We start from the raw sequence: 26,001 nt of genomic DNA on the forward strand, positions 1-26,001 counted from the left end.
ATCTGTATCCGGCCTCACTGCTGACACATTCGCGTATGCCTCTATTATGGGTTGTTTGGACTTGCTTTTGGTTGCCTTAGAAGGCATGTGGGAGGTGGTTTTGCCGAGTGCTGTAGTTGTGCGCTGATGTATCGTGCACGTGGGTCATTGGACTCACCAGCTATATTGTGTCACTGCTAGATACTGTCTTTTATGTTAACCTGTGTGGTTATTTGAATTGGCCTGCTTAGGCTTTGGGTTCATCCGGTTGGGGCTGCGGTGAGCTTACTGGACGTGGGCTTAGTTTTTGCACTTGTTGTGTCTTGTGTAGCGCAACTGCTGTTTGTTTAGCTAGTGCTAGGTAGTTTTGCAGCTCTCTGCCTCCTTTTTAGTAGGGACTGCAGCCGCAGCTTGCCAATTGTTAAGTCTTGGTGCTGAGTCCCTGCGCACGACCTTGGGTGTGTGGGGCGCTTTGCCGTGTCCAGCGGGGGAACCGGGTCACAAGCCCATGCAATAGTGCTTGCCGTGAGGATGGATGCTTAATTGTTTTATTCACTCTGCCCAGCGCTGCACCTTGTTCAGCGCCGGACAGCTGGTGTCCCGCTGCAGGAGGGACAGGGTTTTCAGTTCGCCCGCGCTGTAGGCATTCTATGCCTACCTTCCTTTCTTCAGCTCTCTGAGCCAGGTTTCATCTTCGGGTATGTCCCACCTCACCAGGTTGTGGCTGTATGTGTTCCCACACGGCTCGTAACGGCTCTGTACACTTCCTACCGTTGCTTATTCTGCAGTTTCCTTGCAAGGATAAGCCAGGGAATTCTCCCATCCCTTGGCTGGATGTCGTACTGTAGCGCTGTGGCAGGTTCTTCGCTTCTGGGATATCTGTTTTGTGCTACAGCGCCATCTTTGTTTCTCAGGGTCCTCTTTCACAGAGACTCATGGGGTGTTCCAGCGCCCTTCCCTCAAGTGGATTTTATATTTTCTTGTGCCGCTGGTGTTCTTCTAGTTTCTGGCACAGCTGTGAGTCCTAGGCTTGTCAGTATCCTGCTTTTCTGGGTCCGGATCAGTGCGGATTTCGTAGGAGCCATGCAGAGTGCGACTTCACTTCATGGCTGTCAGCTATAACCCCAAATACCTTTAAATACTTGTGTCCATATTGTCAATAGCCTCCTAAACGAAACCGGAACTGTATTTACATTACACTCTGAAGCTAAGAGTTTAAACTTTGTAAAAAAAATGAATTCTTCTTTTGGTTCCAAACTTATCTGAAGCTTCCTGCTGATGACTTCGATTCTCTGCTCCCTCTGAGACTTGACTACATTTTTCTTTGGTTGCTTTCTGAAGTTTTGTTTTCTGGAGCTCCTACTGCTGTGACCTGCTCAGGACTCAAGTTGAATGAAAAGCAGTTTGGAATTCTGAGCAAGGTAAACTACCTCACAGAAGTCACCCAGCCAATCAGCGCCAGGTGTCACCTTCTCCATCATGCACTTGGAACACATTGGGCTCCTAAAATTATTGTTATGGAAAATGCTTGCGGAGATAATCAATTTCCCAAAAACAGAAACAAAAGACTCAGTGATCCACACATCTCCTATGTCTCACCCCAGCCTTTGTCAGCCTCACCCTCTTGCTAGCCAGATAAGTACGGGGAAACCTGGCAATGTCACGCTGCATTGCAGTGAGCAGCTCACTTACGGTCTCCCTGTTGAAGCAGTACAGGGTCACCAACTGACTGTCAGTGAGGGTTTGAGGTGAGTGTCTGACTCTGGATATTGATGCACGCTTTGCTTGGCCGCTCCTCCTCCTCCTCTTTCTTTGTGCAACCTGTGCCCAGTGTTGGTTGTCATGCCTAAGTACTTCCAGGCGCAGCATGAGCAGCTGCATGTCCCATGTCGCAATGAGTAGTGGCAGCATGGTGTTGGGAACTGTGTTTGGCGAAGGCCTGTGCCTTATGAAGCCCTCTTGAGTGGATTGGGCTCACCTGTGACTTTATTCCTACCACCTTTATGCCTTTACCTCCACCTGGAGGCTGGAGACAATTACGCTGTGTTTTTGGCAATATTAGCGCCTTATTTCGGCACTAATATCATGTTGAGACTTGTGATGCAGCAGTAAGTGTGCTTCTTGGTATCGGCGGAAACAGCGCTGTCTGTAATAGCACCGGCTGTTTTACAGTCGCCAGTATTTGCGCCGGCTCATGATCCGGCAGAGAACTGTATTTGCTGCAGAACATTTTTTAAAGCCACTTTGACGGCTTACCGCCGGGGCCTTGATGAGGCCATTTGTATGGATCTATCACCTCTGAGTTAAGCTTTGACATAAGATTTCAGAATGCCTGTCACTATGCGCCTTGCCCATAAAGGGGCCTCTGTGCACTCAATTAAATGAGGTGTATCTGCCTAGAGGTAGAAAATGCATTCTTGCAAAATAATTCCAAACCAAGGACATGGGATTTAGCTCCTATGGAACATGAGAATCCACCTGCGTCCCCATTGCCCAGTGGGAGCCGCTTGTCCGAAGTTATGGCTAGGAGTGCGCAAAGGAGATGGCGGCTCAAGGGCATGAGAGCCAGCTGCTCGGATGATCAAGAAGAACCTGGTTTGCCAAAGGACACTCTAATGTCAAATGTGGAACCAGGATTGAAGGTTCTGGATAATTAGGAAAAGTTTATAAGTTAGGCCATGGATGGAATAAATAGAAGCCAAGTTGAAAATATTGCGAATCCTATTTCTCCCTCGTCTAAGTTAGATCATCAAAAAATCAAGGTGGATACCCTCAATTTGAAGATTCATCCACGGCTGCACTTGCAATTATTGCCCCCAGGGTTCTAGCATTTAATTCTGGGTGCTGATGACAGAATTATCTCAGGCAGGGTGATTGACGACGTGTTTTCAAGTGTGGGGGCATTTTTTTCTAGATGGTATTTGCTCCCTCCAGGAACAGAGGAAAAGGACAACAGGGCTGAGATCTAGGTATTAAAGGGGTGTTGTTATGTAAAATTAATTTCACTTTCCAAACTGGCAGATCCTCTGCAAAAAGAGCATGCCCACAGGTAACAAGCCAACTGATGAGTGCTTTCTATAATTTAGCACCACGTGTGCCTTTATTTTTTGGTGTCTTTATGACAAGGGGGCGCTGGGACCATTTTCAAAGAGGCGTTGGTGAATCATAGTTTTTAAGCCACTAACTTTAAATCAGCAAGCCCCAAGAATCCCAAGGCCGGAGATGCACACGCATAGTTCTAGCTTCCATAATGGTCTTGGTTCCGGAACCATCAAGACAAATACTGCTTTGGGGAAGCTGTTTTTGCTCCCCTATATCCTCTTCCCGGTGAGCTGCAATGATGGATATGAGTGTTTCTAACAGCCAGTATTGGGGGCAGGGGTCCTCCTTTGCCACCGATTATCACAAGACTGTCAGCCAGCAGGGAGCTGAAACAATAAATGCCCACTGAAAATATATACATCCGTCTTTGTGGATGATGGGGAGGAACTGGTGTTAAAGGCAACAAGGTGATAACACTTTTGTATAGATATTGCCCTACTTATGCGCGCAATGAAACAATAAAATAATATTTGTGTGTTTACACTGGCAAAAACAGCCGTGATTTTTTTAAGCAGGCACACAGGAAAACACTGATAAACACAGATTCTGCAAAATTGTAAAAACACCCCATGAAGCAAAAAAATAAAAAATAAAACCGCATACTTTAATTCTAATTACCAAAATAGAGAAGCTGGCAGGGAACAAACCAAAGGAAGCAGTGAGAATAAAGTGCTGGCATGACTAGGCCAGAGGACTGGGCCGGGGATCATTAGAATCTCTGACTTTAAGATTCTTCGTCAAATAAACATCAACGGGTGATGTTCTGAGAAAGTTACTATATCTTTCTAAACTCCTTGAACATCTTCTTTATTCTCAGATTTCATCTTTTGTCACTGACCTATCACTTCTCCCTTGTTTTCAGTCTGGTTTTCGTCCTCGTCACTCCACAGAAACTGTTTTGATTTGTGTACTTAACTCCCCCCTATCAGCTTGTTACTCTAAACACTCTTCTTTTCTTATTCTGCTTGACTTATCTACTGCTTTTGACACCGTGGACCATTCTTTGCTTTTGAAATCTCTTTCCTCTTTTAGTCTTAGGGGTACTGTTCTTTCTTGGTTCTCTTCCTATCCTTCGAATCAAACTTTTACTGTTTCTTGGGCTGGTCAGACCTCTTCACCCTTTCCTCTCAAGCACAGGGTTTCCAAAGGGTCAGTTTTGGGTCCCTTCATTTTCTCTCTTTATACCTCTGAACTCTCACCTATAATTTCTTCTTTTGGTCTTTCTCATCACCTCTACGCTGATGACACACAACTCTTCCTATCCTTCTAGTCTTTACTCATGAAATTCATCATACCCTCACAGCTTGTCTCTCTGCTATCAAATCTTGGATGGCTTCTCATTTCCTTACCTTAAATGCAGGGAAGACTGAGGTGCAATTCTTCCCTGCCAACACTATTCCGCTTCACTCCTTTTCTTTTATATTCCATCTCGCCCATTGCGTTCCTCTGGTCTTTTTAGACTGAATATCCCACGTCCACCATGTGCCCAGTCCCTTTTTCGCTCTTTTCAGCTTCTTGTACCCCAACACTGGAATGCCCGTCCTGTGGCTATTCGTTCTATCACTGACTATCCTACTTTTCGCTCCTCTTTGAAATCTCACCTTTTACATTGTTCTTGATTGTCTGCTACCAGCATTGATCCATTTATGTTTTGATGGTTACTTATCATTATTTTTGTACTGCACTCTGGTTTTAACTGTACAGCGCTTTGGATAAAAGTGCTATATAAAACATAATAAAATGCAAATACAAATACAAGATAGAGACGTGTGCTTGTGGGTTGTAGCGGCAGAAATCTTCCATGTTTCCTGAGTATGGGCCTCATTACACGGATGGCGGAGAACCATGGCGCTATTAGCGCCATGGTTCATGCCGTTAAAATACCGGCACCGTCTTGGCGGAAAGGGGAATTACCGCCCCATTCCAAGGTTGGCGGGGCGGTAATTCCCCCTTCCACCATTGCCCTTCCCCATTCCCATTTTTGCCCCATAGGGCTCAATGGGAATGGGAAAGGCGCTAATTACGGTACCGCAAATTGCGGTACCGTAATTAGCTCCCTGGGTCCCTTTGCGGGTTGGTTTTTAACGCCTGCAAAAAGCAGGCGTTAAATCCCCCAACCCGCAAAGGGACCTCGTAGTAAGACGGTAAGGATTTACCGGTACTGGTATTTTACCGGTACCGGTAAACCCTTACCGCCATCCGTGTAATGAGGCCCTATGTGTTATGACTTTTCTCATGTCCTGACTAACTTCAACCTGGTAATTGATTTGGTATAAGATACATTGTGTGTTCTGACCTGTCCAATTGATTTGACTTTACCCCTTTTTAATCTGTAATTTACTGTTTTATCTGGCTCACATGCTTTTGTTGTATTGACTTTTTAGCTAGCTTTATTGTTGCCTCCTGCCCATGATGTTACATTTGCCTTTTTATTGTTTTATACTATTTATCTGTTGTGTCTTTTTTCTTTTGTTTTGATTTGTGTTGCGCATACTGGTTACCTAGCCACCCACTGAATTTATGGAACCAGCCTGGTGCACGGCCAGTTGCCCTTGCACTTCCTCCAGGACTCCTAACCACTTAAGGGACTGTATCTGCAACTCTACAGTTCCCTGACTCTGCACATATGAGCAAGCTCCTGGTTGCACTTACTAATTACTTTGCACTCTCCCCTCGTCCCGGTCTCCCCTGGCACTTCTCCCCCTCTCTCCCACCACAATTGTGCAATTGAATGACACAAGGTCGTAAGATCGTTGTTTTGTCCTCCTTCTGTCCTCCCTTCCTTGTCTTGTCATGCCTAGAAACACTTGTGTGCAGGTTTGTTATTAATTACTTCATATCATATCATATCATATCATATCATATCATATCATACTTGTTGATAGCGCCCAATCACCCAGAGGCTTAAAAAGCACCGTTAAAAGCAGCAAGCATGGAAATGCAGTAATACACCACAGTCAAAGCACTGATACAAACATTAAGTGCAGACAGGTACACTCCCTTCCCTACCTTATATACTTATGATAATCTTCGGACATCAGAATGAACAACCTTCACAACATGAGTCGTTCTCACCTGTTCATTACAGCTGACTTATAGGCCCAGCATAATATATCACTGTGTTATATTAGCGTGCATAATGACCTTCACTATACAACACAAACTCACCAAACCCATGTGGAATAAGATTGTTCATAAATAAAAAAATATTTGAATGAAGAGGAAATAAGGACAATTTCTCTTGCAGGTAAACTTTCTGATCATGACTCTGAATAAATGTGTCCTTGCCCCTATAAAGTCATTCATTGCTAACATTTATTAGACAAAATGGCCTCACATTAGTGACCAGAAGTTGTCTTGGGGGTGGAGCTCTACCAGGATCGGCAGACCAGAAGTAATTATATTACGTCAAAAGTGGAAATGGCTATGACAGACAGATTTCCTTGGTATGAATGGGTCAAATGGTTTGCAGGAAATGGGATAAGTGTGCCGGAAGGTCAGCAGTAGATGTCTAGATTGTAACATATACAGGTGATGATAAAAGTAAGTAGTCTGGTGGGTGGGTCAGGTCAGTGCAGTCCCGTTAGGTGCAGGATGTGGTTGCCTTGACTTTCAAGCCAAAGAATAAATATGCTTCAATTTCTCATCATCCAAAATTGATTTCTGAGGTGTTTTTCAGATACATGCATAGGGCACTTGATTGCCATTGCCTTAGGAAATTGAATGTATTGACACATTTTACAAAAATCGACCATTCAATGCACAATTAAGATGCCATGAAAACTGTGATAGGATACCATCTACCACGGTGTGAAAGCCTTAGCTGTTTTGATTTTTAATCTTAAATGTTCAAATAGTGGGTCATTCTGTCACTGAAAATCTAAGTTCAAAGGTCACCTGATGGAAAACAAAGTCCCTCCATGCATAGGTGGCATTTTAACCGTCTGCGCATATAACTTAAAATCAGTTGTTGTATCTAGACAGTCTGGTAGCACATACGTCTGTAAATATAACCCATGGCAGGTGTTACATGGCGACCTCTGGGATCACATCATTATAGATCCACAGCAGTTTAATCCTGTCAACGGTGTCGGCTCTGTGTGCAGGGCTTGACAGGAAAGAAGTATACAGGTGTCTAGGATGACTGTCTCCAAAGCTGTCATTTGGAACAATAGTCAGGATGCTGTCTGTTTGATCTCCAGGAGGAAAGGTAACACTTCCCCTGAGGGCATAGAAACTTCCCCCAGGGGGCTCCTGGGAACTGTGCTTTAAAGACAGCACTAACCTAGAAAAGCCATCCTAAGACCAGGGTGTTGATCACTGGAGTTCTTGTGAAGCCAGCAGGCATGGGAATGGAACAGGGTAAGAGTAGCCAGAGAGGAAAGGTGGGCCTGGAGAAGGGTCCCACCATCATGCTTTCTTGTAGGGTTCTCTTCCTTTTCCTTTTTCCTCCATTTCCTGCAGGGCAGGAAACTCTGGGTGTGATGTCATAGGGTAAAGGACACTTCTACCAACAACAGGAATTAGACACCTTACAGCAAGGATGCTTTGGGCCAATCCTCTTTGGCATTTTGACTTTTGTTGAGATGCAAGTGCAACGTCCTAGACAGGCGAAGAGATTTAGAAATAAAAAAATATATTAGCAAGCATGTTAGTGCAGCAGTTCTCATTGGGTGCGGCAGAATGTGCATGAGTCCCTCTGTAGTTAGCTTTGACGCATAGTAGAAACACCATAAAGCCATACAGAAAGAGAAACAAAGTGTTCCTGCTGCGGTTTGCAGAGGTTAAAAATAGGGTGATGTACTTCACACTTAGTGGTCATGTACAGTGTTAGGTTTTAATGGATGTGTGAGTAGGTAGCTGACAGAGGTAAGCACATGAGATGGAGTCAGAGAAGTGTTGTGGTAAGGGCAAGGTCCGAGGGGTTAGGTTTCTGCTGTTTTGGATTTTAGGGCATGTTACAGAATGTGTTTTTGAAAGTGAGAAAAAACTAAACTTGTGCAGTTAGCCAAGACAAAATCCCCTTCCTTTCCCGCAGAGAGAAGTCATGATGCCAATGTCACAGGCAGCAGCGATGTTCCAATAGCAGTTAATTGAGCCAAGCTGTGGAGCTCGGAGCTGGGAAAGGAATGTTGAGCCCAGGGAGGAAGGGTAGGAATGCACCCTTTGAAGGTTAAATTAGTGCAAGCAGGGCATGGAGTTCTGTGATGCCAAGAGTGTTGGTGAAGATTTAGAGCACTACTGCCTTCACCCGAGGAGCAGTCATCCTATTTGAGCTGCAGGCGCTGCACTCTAAGGACAAATAAATACGTGAAATTCAGGCACAAGCGTGGTGCCCTGATCGCGTCATTCAAGGGCACCTCGGTCCCCAGGGAGATAAGGGAGGAGACGTGGTAGGGCTGTACCTGTTTTGGGACGGGAAGAGCAGAGGTAATGCCAATAAATGGATCTACAAGGATGGAGAGCTGTTTGTGCGTGCCACAGTGTCTGACATAATGAAGAGGGACATTGTATTATGAAAGCAGAGTTGACCTCGCTATTAACACTTTGATCAGGACCTGACAGAGGGATGCATGTCACGCGATGGTCAAGAATGTTCCTTTCGTTAAATGAATATATTATGGTGACAACGTACCTGACAGTTAATCAACTCGTAAGTTTCATAGTGACGATGTAGAAGGTCAAGTGCTTAGGGGAATGTGTTTTGATAATGTGTGACCAATCGGGTAATGGACTATAGGGGATAATTAAAATTGTATATAGGTGTTAGCCAAGGGGGAGCGCAGGATCATGTTGTAATCTTTATTATGCATAGTTCTGTTAATTAGCGGTTGTCGCTATAAATGATGTAAATTCTTTGGGTCAGGCGAGCCCTGTCAATTTGGTTCAATGGGACAGTCTGATACTTTTGCATGTAAAAAATCATTGTTTTGCTCGCAAACAATGCATTGGTTATTTGGAATATTTGGGATTGTTTTTATTGTGCTGGTTTTGGGTCATTCACCCTACACTTTAAAAGGAGAGAGGCAGCCCCACTTTTTTTATTCATCTCTGGACTTCCACAAGGGAAGGGGGGATTCATCTGGACCTCTGTTCAGGATACAGTCTATCCCAAAGTTCCCTGTAAGGGACGGAGATGAAGAAAGACAGCATCCAAGGCACGGAAGAGCTATGTCTCCTAATTATGCCCTGGAAACAATGGGGGTAACTGCTGTTGGACCAAACCCACCCTGTGGCTTCGCTGGAAGCAGAACCCAGTCACTAGAGGTGAAGTAACCCCTGTAAGTGCCAGGCAAGCTCCCTGCAGTGGGAGTGCCATAGAAGGACTTGCCTTGTCCTGGAGTCCCTGGATTGGGTATCCAAGCACTACACCGCGAAGGACGAGACCCCTGTCTCTCCCTGCATCTCTAAACCACATTTATGCCAGTTTTGGCAAATTCAGTGCCATCCAAGCTGCTGCACTGGAGCTACTGGAGTCATCTCTGACCTCAGCACACAGCCACTGATGTGTCTCTGAGGTTGCTTGACTCCAACGCTGAAGCTGCATCATCTCCCCATGTGATACTGCCACATGGTTTCCAGCTTCTTCACGCTCCAAGTCAATGCTGGTGCAGTACAGCGATGCAGTTTTGAGCCAGCAGAGCCAACTTGCTGCCAAAGGCCAGTCTCTCTTTCCCCCCACCCGAGGCCGCCGAGTGTTCCTGCGCTCCTGACCTGACATTGCCTGCCATCCCCAGCATCTCCGATATGCAAGATATTGCCACTGTTGTAAAGCACTGCATTGTTGACCCAGTATAGCTGCTCATCAAGTTCACATAAGCTGACACCAAAAGCTCTCAGACTCCTGGTTCAATGCTGAAAAGCCTGGCTCGACGTTGTCACGCCCCAAATACAAAAAAAGGTACTGTGATCACTTTGGGGGCCTGTACGAGTGCAGAAGAAGGTGACAGACTCACAGGTGGCATGATTGTTGGCATACACTTTTATTTAGTCCAGATAAAGAGGAACCCTATCTCTCCCTAACACTAAGAGGGGTTTCTCTGCCTCAACTAAGGAACTAAGGATTTGGTCAGAATGTCCAAGTAAATGAAAAGAGTCAACTGTCATGTGTCCAAATGCCTACTTCTGTCCCAGACACTTGTAACTAATACTAAAGAGATAGTGTGTCTTCTTGGTCCAGAAGAATGGCTCCCTTCTTCTGGACAATGGACTATAGTTTCAATTGCAGGTCGGAACTTAGCCTGAGAGAATGTCCCTCATTACGAGTCCGCCGGAAACCATGCCGGAAACACCGGCAGGTAGCCACCATACCCGTAATGATTTACCGGTGCCTGACTTGCCGGAATAACTGGGGCATTACAGCCCTGGCGGTCCGGTAAGTCAGGTGCCGGTAAAATGTTGATCACCATTGATGTGGAGTTCCACAGGACTCCAGGGGAATGGGGACCACGGAAGCACCGGCACTGTTAATAACGGTGCTGGTGCTTCTGTGAAATTCTGTTGGCGAGTGCCGTTCTGCCTGCCAGGGTCAGACCTGGTGAGCAGAACGGCACCCGCCAGCAGACTTGTAGTTTGCCAGTCCGGAAACAATGGTGCCGGTAAGATTACCGGCACTGTTGTTTCTGGTCCGGCGAATTTGTAATGAGGGTCAATGACTTCCTTCCTCAGGTCTCAGATTCTTTCAAAAATAAAAAAAAACTAAGTTGCAGCATGTGATGCTGTAAAGCTCTCGGTTCTAACTCAAAAAGTAAAGTTCCAACTCAAACATCATTCCTTATAGTCCACTTTCTTCACTATTGGGTTCATGGAGAATGTCTCCCTTCTCTATATTTCTTGTTCTAAATACGTTCACCGTGCAAGGGGAATGACTCCCTTCCACAGGTGTTCATCTGCTTGAATTCACGGTACACAACACCAAGGTGTATGACTTCCTTCCCCTGATCTCTCTTGGCTTCCCGGTACACAACACCAGGGCGGGTATGGCTTCCTTCCACTGGTCTCTCTTGGTTTCACAGTGCACAACACCAGGGGATATGGCTTCCTTCCTCTGATCTCTCTTGGCTTTACAGTACCCAACACCAGGTGGTATGACTTCCTTCTCCCATTCTCGCTTGGCTTCACAGTGCACACCACTAGGGGATATGGCTTCCTTTCCCTGATCTCTCTTGGCTTTACAGTACACAACACCACGGGTATGGCTTCCTTCCCCTGAACTCCTTTGGCTTCACACTACACAACACTGGGGGGTATGGCTTCCTTCCTTTGATCTCTCCTAGCTTCATAGTACACAACTACAGGGGGTATGGCTTCCTCCCCCTGGTTTCTCTTGGCTTCACGGTTTAACTGTAGTAGGGGTGAATTAATCCCTTCCCCAGGCCCTTCTCAGGCTCTTTACCACAGTTCATGAAACGCTGGTTTACGGGCTTCTCTTGTCCTCCCTTCTTCCCCCCAACACCCTTTGTATCTTTTGGGTCCCTGTCAGATCTAGTTTGCCAGTTGCAAGCAGTTCTGTTGCTCTTCCCTGCTTCTCCCTCTCTCTGCTTGCGCAACCACTGCAGCGTCTCTGCAACGTTTGGTGCTGGGCGGGTGGAGAGTCTCTCCACGACCACGTGATCTGATGGCTCTGCTCTGTCAGACATCTGCTCCTCTAGCTCTCCGGTTAGCCAGGGTACTACAGACCGGGTAGGGGTGCCTCTTCTCCCATTCTTGCGTCCCAGTCAGCGGCTTCTCCTCTGCTCCACGCTGGACGTGATCTAGGCTCACTGATCCTCCTAGGAAGCTCTGACTCTTCCATAAGTCCTTCCTCACTTCTTTTGTCAGAAGCCTGGTAAGAACTAGAGGTTCAACCAGGTTCCCTGTTTGTCTCACAATGGCTCTCCACCTCTTCCTCATCCCAGTTCCTGTCAAGTAGGATTCTCCGAGCTACTCCCTGCTCTTCCTCATCCCAGCAGTTACCAAGCTTTCTGAATGGCATAAGTAGATAGAGGTATAGGGAATGGAGGTTAAGTGCATGGGAATTGAGGAGGTGTTAGATGTTGGTGCAGGGTACAAATGGCTGTATGTGATTTTACTGAAGATTGTTTATTCAAGGTATTCTTTACAGAAACATTTTTACCGAACAAAAATACTAAATTTGTATTTGTTTTTTATTTGGGGAGCTCTTCTCTTCCCCCAAGTCCCCTGTTTCCCCATGTGTGTAACCCCCCCTGACCCCTTCCCACCTGTTTCAACCCCTTACTCCCCCGCCCACATATATATATTTTCTTTTTAATCATTCAGTAATCATTTTTGGTAAAAAATATATTTAATAACAAATCTTCAATAACAATCACTGGATACCGGTCTAAATACTTAATTCTCTCCATATAGTCTTCCCTAGTCCAATAGGAGGGATCCCTCCCCATGAGATCCTCCCGCTGCATACCAGGGGGACTATCGGGTAGCGACCTCACCTCCCTGGCCTCATGGGAAAGGGCTCTACCTATGGGAGAAGGGGTGACAGGCCAGGATTCATCACAGGCAATAGTGACTTTTAAGCAACCCTTCTCAGCCTTTTTCTTACAAGACATCTTCTTGAACATTGGCATTGTGCCAATCAACTGCCTGAACACCCCTGCTCAACTAACCAGAGTACTACGCTACGCTGCATTTTCTGTGTTTCTGTGTTTCATTAGAGATGGGTTTTTGCTAGGGTTTATTGTCAGTTGTTTGAATTTTAATTGTGTTACTAAATGTCTATATTTTTATAGAACCGTGATCATAAATTGTTGGGTTGCTACTTTAATAAGACCAGACCTCTACTGAAGAGTATAGCCTGAACTCGGCCTACGTTACCACAAAGCACAAAGGTGGTACACGTGTCTAATTGTGTTTATTACACCTTTATGATTGTGATCACTGCTGGTTTAGTAGTAGGGTGGGGCCGAGTAGCTGATTAAAATGTCACTCATCTCTGTACTTCTGCAGAGCAGTAGTTATTTCTACACAGCCACCCCACTACCTGCTGTCCTGGGACCAATCTGTGAGCAACATAGCAATCATTATATTATTTACAACATTCATGCACATTAACCAAGACAGGGTCAATAACCCCAGCCCGCAGCAATTTAAAATATTTTGCATAATTCACCAACAATCTTCGAGCACACTGTGACTTGAGCAATGTCTTATCTGACTGATGGCCCAGAAACATTGGCCAGACTGTCGCAGACTCCAAATGGTAATCACTTGAGTCCCTCAGAAGCCATGTGCGTTAGTCAATGACAGTTTCAATCTTAATTTCCATTCAGTTCGCCTGATTTACCTGTATGGTAGCATGAGCACCAAAGTGCCTCTGTCATCAGCTTACGGTGCAGCGAAGGACCAGTATGCCGCCACAAGCATGGATAACTATACACCATAGACAATGGGCCTTATTACACGGATGGCGGTAAGGGATTATCGGAACCGGTAAGGGTACCGGTACCGGTAATCCCTTACCGCCTTACTACGAGGTCCATTCGCTGGACCCTACCTTAACGGCTGGTTTTACCAGCCGTTAAGGACGGGACCCGCAAAGGGACCTTGGAGGTAATTACAGTACTGCAATTTGCGGTACCGTAATTACCGCCTTCCCCATTCCCATTGAGCCCTATGGGGGCAAAAATGGGAATGGGGAAGTGCCATGGTGAATGGGGAATTACCGCCCCCGCACACTTTGGAATGGGGCGGTAATTCCCCCATTCACCATGGCGGACTCGGTAAAATACCGGCGGAAACCATGGCGCTAATAGCACCATGGTTACCGCCTTCCGTGTAATGAGGCCCAATATACACCAAACCCTGTGTCCAACTTTTCTTTTTAAAAGTGGGTGCTGGCTAGTTCTGCTGTTGGAGGCTTAGTGCAACATGAGGGCAAAAAGGGATTGTGGTACCTATCTATTTTCTTTTTGAATTGTGCTCTATATAGAGGCCGATACTTGAAAACCCCTGTTGCAGCACGTCAGCAGGCGTTGCTGCGGATGCTGACTGTTTCTGCTGTTAGAGGCTGCTGAAGGCTCCATATGACGAGAGGGCAAGAAGGGATTGTGGACTACTTTATGTAGTGTATCTCTTCACAGATCACACTGGGCTCTTGATGTACATCTTCAAAGAGAAGTCTCTTTATTTGTGTTTCAGGTTACATATAAGTTACGAGATAGAGAAACCCAACGGCTCCCACCATCCAGGTAGCAAGCTCCATTTCGCTTTGCAGTTTCTTCTGCTGTGCTGCATATTCAATTCTTGTTTAACTCTTTTTTTTATGGCCTTTCATTCTAGAACAGCTCTCTTCCTTAATTGATACTATTACGAATTATCCTGTCTTACTGTTACTGCCCTTTCAATGCTTCTCAGCATAGCATGTCTTTCAGCCAACCCTGCCCAACAGGCCTCCCTGGATACCACTTGCTATAGGAATCTCACTTTGATCATAGCGCTTTGCTTTACATCGCCCTTTGTAGGCCTCCCTGGATGGTGGGTCTTGCTTTTGGGGGTGGTGGGTCTCTACTGCGGCTGCTACCACACCACATATTCTGGACAGCATGCCTGATTCATTTCCTGTGGCCCAGTCATCGCCAATTTGTAGTGTATTGCTTTGCAGATCACACTGGGCCCCTGAGGTATGTCTTCAAAGGTAAGTCTCTTAATTCAAGTTTCAGGTTACATGTATGTTAAGAGATAGAGAAACCCAAAGTGTCCCACCACCAAGGTAGCAGCTCTGACTGACTTTTCTGGAACCCTGGAACTCTGTAGATGACCTCAACTTCATGACATCATACCACTGCCATCCAAGCAGTCACATAGGGGAAGGAAGGGCAATACTACACACCATTTTAGAGTTGTGCTGTACGTAAAAAGGCCTGCTTTTGAATACCCCTGTTGCAGCGTGTCAGGATGCGTGGCTGCGGGCGCTGGCCGTTTCTGCTGTTTGGGCTGCTTTGTGGCTGCGTACTGCAGTGCTTACCAGAAAGCTTCTTTGAGGCATAGAACATTGAAATGCTGAATTAGAACGTTTATAGGTTTGGATTCTTGACGACGGTGCTGAAGTGCTCTGAGGTCTCTGCATTCAAGTAAGACTGATTTATTTTGCTTGGTCGGTGAGAGGCTGGCCAATGAATTGAACAAACCTATTGAGAAAGTGATTTGAGTGGAATCTTAGATTTAATTCATGGTCCATCCGCAATCTTTTGCAAGATAGACAACTTTTTCTGCCTATGTAAATTGGTGTGGATTCTTGAACACTAATTTATTCTTCTAGTTGTTTTCTATTTTATCACGTCCCTTTCTTTTAACGATTATAAATTCATAATATTACATAATATTACTTCAGTGAAGCATTTGAAAGCTTAGGAGGTGAATTATGGCATACAATTTGAGGACCAGTTGTTGGTTCTGAAAATGAAGAACAGAGGCCCCCTAAGTCTGGTTCAGAGATGCTGATATTTAATGGGGGCTTGCTTCTGAACCAGTCTGGCGACAGGCAGATGGTACTTCCCCTGTCAATTAAAACCAACCATTATGACCAGGTTTTACAACCTATGGTTAATCTTTCACACTGCAATAACCAGTCGGAGGCAAAGGGTACAGTCTCCTAAAAGTCCTTCCATCCTCGATTGCTCCTCCCACCACCTTGGCTTTGGAGACAACCCAAAATAAGAGAATAGGGGGCGTGAGTATGCCAGCTGGCGCCCCTGATCCCCTTCCAGACCCCTTCTCCCAAATCGTGGTACCCGTGGGATGCGCTGTCCCTGGAAAGCTCACCTGTTGATTAGTTTTGGCGAGCACTCCGTCCTGCTGCTTCTGGCAGGCGCGCTTGTATGATCTGGACCGAGTTCCTTCACTGGTCCCTTGCACGTGGTAGTCCAGACCTGCTGCGACTAAGCAATTATACTTCAGGTAAGTGTTCCTGTTTGCCTTTGTCTTTCCTCGTCTGTTTTTGTTGTATTATAAAGTTCATTTTCTTGTATTGCTGTCCGTTCCACTTTTGATGTTTGCTCTTTTGCTTTCTTCCCTTGCAGGTGATGTTGCCGGCCCGGCAGAAGCTGCAGAGCTCGAGGCGACAGCCGGAGGGAATGCGGAGCGAAGCTGCAGCGGTACAGTAGCTGGTAAATTGTTAACTAGGGGGCACGCGGGGTTCAATTACAGCACGGCCGTAGGACGGATGTTCTAACCTTGTCTTTCTTCTTCTTCACAGGGTCCGAGTTCATGGATGCAGAGTGCGGTGCTGCGGCGTCGGGATCAAGATCACTGGATGTCAGGAGATGGGTCTGCAGATGAAGCGATGAAGCACCGATTTCCTGGAGGGGAGTATGCAGGAGAACGCCTGGTTTCAAAGGTAAGTAAACTGGTCTAAGCGACGGTGAGCCTCACATTGCACGCGAGTGCATAGTAACGTGACGCACCGGCCTTAAGGATGGAGTAGCTTATATAGGTGAGCTTCTGAAGCCACGCCCACCAGGTTCAGCCTGCCTGCCACGCCCTATGACTCAGCACATGAAGACCAGGCCCAGGGAGCCACACTCAATGAGTCAGCACATGAGGATGTTCTCTGGAATAAAGGCTTTCAGCTCCTGGAAAGTTCTTGTAAAATAAAACCACTCCTGCACTGAAATAAAGTAAACGCACTCATGCACTGAAATAAAGTGCTCCTGCACACATCTCTATATGAGCCTGGCGCCAGAGGCGCCAGGACTGAGTCCAGCCAGGGCCCCTGTGTTTATAGGTCCCAAAGAGACATAAGTGAGTCAAGTGACCCATTGCCCCATCAATAGATGGTGTGGTTTTTGTGTTCTGGGGCATGTGGCCATGACACATGCTCACCTATGCAGAACATAGCTCTAGTGCGGACTATGACTTTATGCAGAATAAATCAACAACCGATATTCATTTTGACATGAATGAATGTAGTGGGTAGTGGTGTTAACTCCTCCTACATACAGGAAAGTATGGAAGGTCCCGCTAATCGCTTTGCCTCTAGGTCAGCATTGTTCTCTTTCAAAGCTCTTCAGGGGCTAGTGTAATTATATTATAGGATAGAATCTGAAGTGTTAACACAGAGGTACTCTTTGGACAAAATGTAAAACCTGTTGAAGTGTAAAGATGACGTGGTTGAGGCTGAGACTAATACCACTACCCCGGCTGTGTGCAGCCTAAACTTATCTCCTAAAACATCACTCCTCAAAATACACAAGCCGCGACAATGGCTGGGCCCATTGCTGAGTTGCACACTTCAGGTTTACCTTATTACAATGGTGAGTTCTTGGTTCAAACTCCTAATTGTACGCTTAATAATGAGAAAGATACCAACAAAGGTCTAAGGGAAGTTCCAAATAAACTAAAGAAACTGTTGTAAAGGCGAAATATGAAAAAGAGGTTTTCACAAGTTATAATCAATAGAGCCTCTTCTTTGCTACTTAAAGAGACAAGTGACTGCTATGTAATTGAAGATAATAAGAACTAAACTTTGTCCAAGAGTGTGAGTCAGAAAAAGAAACCCAAAGTTTTGTTTATAAGATTGAAACTGTCATTGACTAACGCACACGGATTCTGGGGGACTCAAGTGATTACCATTTGGAGTGTACCTCAGGGGCCCAGTGTGATCTGCAAAGCAATACACTACAAATTGGCGATGAGTGGGCCACAGCAAATGAATCAGGCATGCTGTCCAGAATATGTGGTGTGGTAGCAGCAAGCAGCAGAGACCCACTACCACCAAAAGCAAGACCCACCACCCAGGGAGGCCTACAAAGGGCGATGTAAAGCAAAGCGCTATGATCAAAGTGAAATTTCCTATAGCAAGTGGTATCCAGGGAGGCCTGTCGGGCAAGGTAGGCTGAAAGAAATGCTATGGTGAGAAGCACTGAAAGGGCAGTAACAGTAAGACAGGATAATTCATAATAGTATCAATTAAGGAAGAGAGCTGTTCTAGAATGAAAGGTAATGTCTTCTGTCATATAAAAAAGAGTTAGACAAGAATTGAATATGCAGCACAGCAGAAGAAACTGCAAAGTGAAATGGAGCTTGCTACCTGGATGGTGGGAGCCAGTGGGTTTCTCTATCTTGTAACTTACATGTAACCTGAAACACGAATAAAGAGACTTATCTTTGAAGACGTACATCAAGAGCCCAGTGTGATCTGTGAAGCGACACACTACATAAAGTAGTCCACAATCCCTTCTTGCCCTCTCGTCATATGAAGCCTGCAGCAGCCTCCAACAGCAGAAAGAGTCAGGACCCGCAGCCACACCTGCTGACGTGCTGCAACAGGGATTTTCAAGTATCAGCATCTATACAGAGCACAATTCAAAAAGAAAGTAGATAGATACAATCCCTTTTTGCCCTCATGTCGCACTGAGCCTCCAACAGCAGAACTAGCCAGCGCCCACTTTTATAACGAAAAGTTGGGCACAGAGTTTGGTGTATATTGTCTATAGTCTCTTCGAGATCCATGCTTGTGGCAGCATACTGGGCCTTCGCTGCACCGTAAGTGGATGACAGAGGCACTTTGGTGCTCATGCTACCATACAGGTAGGTCTGGTGAACTGGATGGAAATTAAGATTGAAACTGTCATTGACTAATGCACATGGCTTCTGAGGACCTCAAGTGATTACCATTTGGAGTCTGCGACAGACTGGCCAATGTTTCTGGGCCATCAGTCCGATAAGACATTGCTTGTGCAATAGTGCGCTCGGAGTTTGCTGTTTGTGAATTACGCATATTGCTGGGGACTGGGGTTATTGACCCTGTGCTGGCTAATGTGCATGACTGCTATAAATAATATAATGATTGCAGTGTTTTCACAGATTGGTTCCAGTACAAGATTATCCACATTAAGAAGAAAAGAATGGCTGCTAATAAAGCAGAACGTTTTTTCGTTCTAAGTAAATATTTGAGGGAAATCTGGGCCTCTGACCCAAATCAGACATATAATGTGAACGTGTGAAGATCAGCTGGTGCGCAATATGACTTTGTTGTGAATGATGAAATACTGGAGTCTGTGGAATCTTCTCTTTCTGTTTCCCCTCTGAAGTCTAAAGATCTGGGTATATTAACTGACAGGGTTATACAGTGAAGTGAAGTTTCTGGAATATCTGGGACATGTGTTTTGATGATCAAACTGATGGTGATTTGAATCGTTTTAAAGTTTTGTATTTAATTAATTAAATTCCAAATCTTAACTTGTTACATACTTCGGATATTGACTGTATTGAATTTTTTGATTCATTATGTAACATGAAGGTTTCAGTTAATTTTAACAGCAATTTAGTGGCCTGTTTGGTGTATGGGAACAAAGAGAAATTTATAAAGATGGGTATTGTTGTTATATCTTTTAAACAAAATTATGGTCATGCTAAAATTGATTGCCAGATGGATATATTGTGTGTTGGGGTTGCACGACCTGTTAGACTCTTTGAACAGTTCTTCAGGTGAGAGTGAGATAATTAATTTCAAATTGTTTGCCACCTTCATTAAGAAAATGAAAAATCAATAACAATGACTTCTAATAAGTATAAGGGAGTTGGCTCTATTGGCAAGGATTGTCCTCAGTTATCCTCTGCTCGCCAGCTACTACCTGTACATTGGTCCTAATGATGTATGTAAGAGGATGAAAAATCTTATCTTGGAACACCAGGGTGTACAAGCATCTTGTGTCAAAAGGCCCTTCATTAGATACTCAAAACATAATATTATTACAAGAAGTTTCGTTAGAACAAGAACCTTTATTTACAAGTATCATCTGGAAATCATCAAAATGGGATATGAGCCAGATTATGATGGTGCATCGGCATGTTCCATTTAATTATTCAGACTGACCCGTGCATGTGAATCACTAATAATGATTAACATATATGATCCCCCTAGTAGGAAGAACAACATAAAATTGGAAGCCTTTATTGATCATTACTTGTCCTTACAGTACTCACAATATCTGGGTGAAGTGGTATGGAAAGGTGTCAATTTTAACGTCAAATATCCTATGGTTGATGGCCTAGGTGGTCCATTTGAAAGTGAATCAGCGGTCCACGAAATAAGGGGCAGTTTAAAATGAATTAATGTAGTAAACAGGGAAGGAGCTGGGTACGCAGACAGGGGCTTTGGCAACTAATAATGTTGAGTGGTAGATAACTAGAGATATTCTACAGAAATATACTTGACAGCCCACATCTTATAAATCCATACTCAATTACTTCTTGATTAATTATAACAATTTAGATAAAGCGATAGAACTTGGCATTCAAAGCAATTCCCAAAGCGATAACTCAACTCTTTCTGTCTGTGTTGCTAGATTTTGATTGTGGTAAAGATGTTAATGCACAGTACGTTGGGAATGTGGAGACTTTGTGAAGCAGTCTTTGACTTTGCTGGACTAATTGTAAAATTTATTTTTGTGATTTATTGGTTGAACAGTCTCTAAAAGATTGGTATCGTTACAGTTGGATAGCACACCGGGCACCGTTTTGTACCTAGGTTCAGGAATCAGTAGGGAATTATGTATTTGGGTTCAAGGGTGGCTCACTCCATCAAGGGATATAATATTAAATAAAATTGGTATATCGCAAATAGGAAAATAGTGTTGCACTCAAATTTGAGACTCTTAAGAGTCCAATAACCCTACGATGCCCCTTCAGACCATATTGCAGAATGTGAATTAGTTCAAGAATTTAAAAAATGGGATAAAACACTACAGGCGTCATGCATAGTTAGAAAATTGCAAGAAATGTTGAGGGTTCTATATCGAAAGGATAATTCATACATTTTGGTTGTTAATGAATAACGATGAAGAAGACCAACTGAAGAGACAAATTAACCTCATAGTTTCTAAGGTATCGGTCCAGTTCTTTTCTAACCAGAATGTGTGGTCTGTGTATCAGTAGCAAGTGTTTTGTATTAACAACTGAGTGAAATGGTTGGATCTGTTTTGTGAAACTAAGATAACACAACTAATGTCTAGGCCAAAGTCGTCCTGTGCTCTAGGCTTGGACGTCTGTCCAAGGTGGTTTTAAAAAGGAACCCTGCTATACAGACCAATATCTGTTGCCTATTAATTATTCCAGTCAATCATTGAAGCTGGTAGGATTCCTAAGACTGGGTGTGAGAGTGTATACATCCCAATCCATTATAAAGGTGATAATTCTATGCTGAGTAATTATCTCTTGATAGCACTTCTCAATGTCAGAATTAAGATTTTTGTGACAATCCTTTTGATAAACGTAGTTGCATAAGTAGAAAAGGAGAAGATTCACTACCGCTCCCTAGCCGGTTTTCGTAAAGATTTGTTGGCAAATTGCAATATTCTCATTTCGAAATACTTGACTAGTCATGCTAGTCAAAAGGTTCAACTCCTTTTAGACGTCGCCTTCATTATTTTAGATCTGCATTTGATAGGGTGTAAATGGAATGAATTGCAGGGTATTGATTTAGATCCTTTCACACTGATCAAACCTTTCCATAGCACAAATGTAGCATGTGTGCTTACATCTCACAGGTCAGTTCTAATGAAATTCTATCCAATAAGGGTGTTACGCAGGGATACCTCTTGGCTCTTACCCTGTTCAATCTCTATCTTTCAGACTTGGATGCATCGCTTAGGAGAGCCCATGCCTTTCCACCAAGACTGGGATTATATAAATTACAATGGTTAGGCTACACTGATGACTTGTTGATATTAGATCACCCCCAATTTGATTATAAAGCTCTCTTAAAGCAGCATACGATTATGCCCTAGAGAACAAGCCTGAAGACAATAACCTATAAACCAATATAATGGTTTAACTGAGAACATATATGGAAATTGGGTGCGCCTGTTTTTTTTATTAAAATTGTATCTGCTAAAACAGGTTTTGTACTAGATACTAAATATGCCTTTTCAGCCATGGATGAAATTTTATTGATCAGAGAATTAAAACAAAGGCAAGGTTGTGGGGCTGGCACGATAATCAGAATATGATATGATATGATATGGCATTTGTAACACCCCTATACACAAGTGTTTCAAGGTGAAAAGAAGCTAGTAAAATAGTTTCTGATGTGTATTCCACAATACTATTCTCCCATGCGAAATATGTCTGTATCTTCTCTGAAAAAAGTTTTAAGATCTGCTTATATGCGCTTTATATTTAATTTGTAGCATCATGAGAATGATGAGGTCCAAGGAAGAATTTCTCCCTAGATGAATGCACATGTAGGTTATGTAAGGCAAAAGGTTTGGTTGATTCTACTAAACAATGGGTAATTGTTTGCGAAGCTTTAAAGGATAAATGGTTAATTAATTTCTAGAATTGTGTACATAATATATATTCAATTTGCATAATCAATTCTGGGAAAACCTTATGAGAGGGTAACATGTTGCACTCTCCCGTGCACTTTCAAAATGTGTAATTGATGTGTTAACAAGAGTTATGAATTGTAATTGAACTGTAATTATGATGTCAGATCATTTAATTGTCGTCCTAAGTGATTCATGATTGTATGCATTGTAACAGTTAGATGAGGATGCATTGCGCTGGTTTTCCTTACAGACTATGCTCAAGGTTTTCTGTAAACCACACAGCATGATCAATTAAAAAAATATACCAAGGATCGGTTTGATTAGTTAAATAGCAACATGTTTTATAAGTGTTTGGGATAGAGAAGTTCCAGTACCGGAGTGACTCCTGTGGGGATTAAAACAACCAAATACCTCTAACATCCAAACAGGGTGTGGGGACGGCTCAGCAGTGGCCTCAAGGAGGGATATGTAACAATAACTATGTACTTTAAATCTTAGGTGCAAACCTTAACCGCAATATTAAAAACAGGTTTGATTGGTTTCATTCAGATTTAGCTTGAAGAGGATTTGGATATATCAAGTGTCTGAGTCACCCATATGTTGGCTTGAGTAACAAAGCACCTGTGTATCTCTTTAGGAAGTGTGGAAAGATGGGCATGTGGCCACAAGCATGGATATAATACAGCGTTGCAAACGAGAAAGATACAACAAACAATATGTGACCAAACTATGCCATTCGACCAGGCCAACGAAACATCCACCATGTTCTGGGCAATAGTAAAGCATTGCATACTGTCAGACGGATCCAAACAGACCACCTTATACACCTATGCTGCTTGCTTAAACGGTTGTAAAGATAGTTGGCCAAGCAGGAGCAACTGATTCTCCCAATGAAAACCTGCCAAGTGTCAAAGATTTGTCCTACAAACATGTACATTGGCTCTATAAAAGTAGTGAAAAGGGCATAGGTGGGCACCATGTGGCCAGCAGAGGTCACCCACAAAATTAGGTAGAGTTACAGAGCGATCCTGGCCCAATACTGTAAACAATAAGCAGGTGTAGTTGGCTTTTACCATTGTGCAGTCTAAACAAATGATTTTAAGTTGAATGCTGGGTTAAACACAACTGTGGTCCATTCCCTAAGGGAAACAGTTGGGGCCACCGATTAAGCTCTAAAGATAAGCAGCGTGTCAGACATTTGTACTCGAAAAACAGGCAAATACGCACAAAAAAATGATACTCCTCCCAAACAATAGAAAACGCATACGTAGTAGCATTCCTGTTGCTTCCACCCACACAGACCTGTGGATATGTTTGGATCACTGGTTCCAGCATAGCAGAGCCACATGAAGGACCTCTAATAACATCAGTGTCTGATCTCAAGGGAACTGCACATTTGAATTTGCAGGAATTGATAGATACAAAGAAGCAGATTACATAAATATCTGTTTAAGAGTGGACATATCTCGTTAATCTCCTAAAAATACCCAAATTGAAAAGGGTAATGAAGGCCTCGGTGAAGGGCTGTAGGATGTGGTAATGAGCCGCCATCATGTGCCTGTAGGCCGAGCAGGGCAAGAATGTTACCCGGGGTGGCGGACCATTACCACACGGGGCAGCGCTACCGAAGGGATGATCGCAGTGCAAAATGGCAGGGCACTGAAGGGGTAAAAAAGTAACAAAAAACCATAAAGAAGTGGGGTGCGTGACGCAGTCCATGCATGCAAGCTGTCAAGTGTCATGAGAGGCTGGGCAAAAAAAGGAAAACGAGTGGAGCACAGAGAATGCTGCGGAAGGCTTGAAGACGGAAGAGAGAAGCAGGGCATGGGGTGTACGGAAGAGAGAGGGGCACAGAAGAATGAAAATAAGAGGGAAGTGGAGAGAGGGATGTGAGCCAGAAGGGAACATGGCAGACAGTTCGGAATGTGGGCTTGCCCTGCCAGATTAAGCCTGCAATCTCATTGGGCAGTTAAAATTCCAAGGCTGAAACTTGTTTTTTTACTCCCTAAAAAATCATTTACTCCCATCTCAAAAAAGGCAGTAAAATGATTCTGCTTCCAGATTGCTGGGTCGGTCACATGCCATGATGAAGCCCTGTAGGAACCCACTGAAGTGACACCTGCCCCAGAAGGAAATTGTTGCCAGAAGTAAAACCTTGCACCAGGAAGAATTAACCATTTTGTCCCCCGAAGTGAAACCTCGTACCCAAAATGAAAAGGGCCGGGAAGTAAAACCGTTCACCCGGAATTTAATTTCAGTGGTAGAATCAGTTTCTAACAATTTTTAGCGCTGATTTTGTCAATGGCTCCCAGAAAATGATCTCTTATTTGATTAACTATGCAGCCTACTTTATTTCCTGGCAAATAAGAACTTGAATGCCATTGATCAATAAATATTTTTAACTTAAACGTGAAACTTGCTTGTCAATCGCCCACTATGACTCACCAATGGAAATGTGTGCGCTTCTCCTTACTTTTTCAGAGCTGCGAGACAATTGCACCCACGTTTATTTTCAAATGGAGATCTCTGAGTGTAATTGCACAAGAAAATGCCTGACACCCAGCTATCTTTTTCTGGCGGTAAACACTTAAAAAATATTTTTATTTTGACCGGGTCCATGTTTTTCACTTAACTCCCAAGTCAACCTCAACACTTCTGACTAGCCTCCCCAACACACCTCGTCCAATGCAAATTAATACATTGTATGAAGATGAGCCTGTATTTAAAGCCACGGTAGGACCTTCATTACAACGCTTCCCGTTTAAAAACGCTAGTTAAAAGTTACCAACATAATAACAGTTATTGGGGGTGCGCGGTTCATGCCTTGGAGTCTCAATCACATTACTGCTACCAAAACTACAACATGTTCATGCACCGGATGAAAGACAGACTTTGCCCTGCAAACCCCGAGCACCCCCTGGAAGTAACCGTGGTTTTGACTGGAAAGGCAGTGCGCGAGCATTCCCGCACGTGCCCCGACCGACAGCGCACGCCTGAAAACACACGTCGACGCCTTGACTCGACCCCCACGCACATTCCACCCCTCGAGCAGCATTGCACGTGCCATGCGGGTTGCTTCTCGGCGAATCACGCTCAGCCAGGTACTCATCAATTCCATTTGGGGTAGGAGTCTACCTGCACATACCGCTTCACGGACTCACGACGGGTTATTTGCATTACCTTCAGTTGAACTTTCATGTCTCCGCCGTGTCGGTTTCCCCGGAAGTGTGGTCTTCCACTGGGCGTGCGGCGTCGCACGGGCCACCGTTGTCACCTCGGGTGGACTGGTGAGCTCTGTGGCTGCTGGTGCCAGGTGGAGGCAGGAGTAGCATGTCATTGGTCTCTGTCTCCTTATGCTCCTTGGCTGCGCGCTGCTGTGTCTGAAAGCAGCAGGAAGAGGGAGGCGGTTCACCTCGCCGTTCCTTGTACTTTACATCTCTCCCGGGCCATAAACGTTGCCTTACCCTTGAACCCTTCGGAAGAAAGCAAGGGTTGCTCTTTCGCCGCCCCTGTGCCTTTGGTTTATAGCCCCTTGCTTCGCAGGACGGCACAGATCTGTTACTTACATAGTTATACAGAGTCCCAACTGCTGACAGGGCAGTCGGCACAGAGCAGGGAAGCAAGAAAACAT

The 26,001-nt window shown here is 44.4% G+C and overlaps 1 protein-coding gene across 1 annotated transcript in view; it reads right to left on the minus strand.

Annotated features, from left to right (window-relative positions):
• Positions 1 to 25,746, minus strand: part of TRPM6 (transient receptor potential cation channel subfamily M member 6) — a 1,703,532-nt gene extending 1,677,786 nt beyond the window's left edge. Inside the window, exon 1 of the mRNA XM_069625828.1 lies at positions 25,551 to 25,746. Within this exon, the coding sequence (XP_069481929.1) occupies positions 25,551 to 25,568 (18 nt within the window). The 5' untranslated portion in view covers positions 25,569 to 25,746. The remainder of the gene's footprint in view (positions 1 to 25,550) is intronic.
• Between the last annotated feature and the right edge of the window lie 255 nt (positions 25,747 to 26,001).

The sequence above is a fragment of the Ambystoma mexicanum genome, chromosome 6p (assembly GCF_040938575.1).
Source record: "Ambystoma mexicanum isolate Mex_15411 chromosome 6p, UKY_AmexF1_1, whole genome shotgun sequence".
NCBI classification, from domain to species: domain Eukaryota; kingdom Metazoa; phylum Chordata; class Amphibia; order Caudata; family Ambystomatidae; genus Ambystoma; species Ambystoma mexicanum.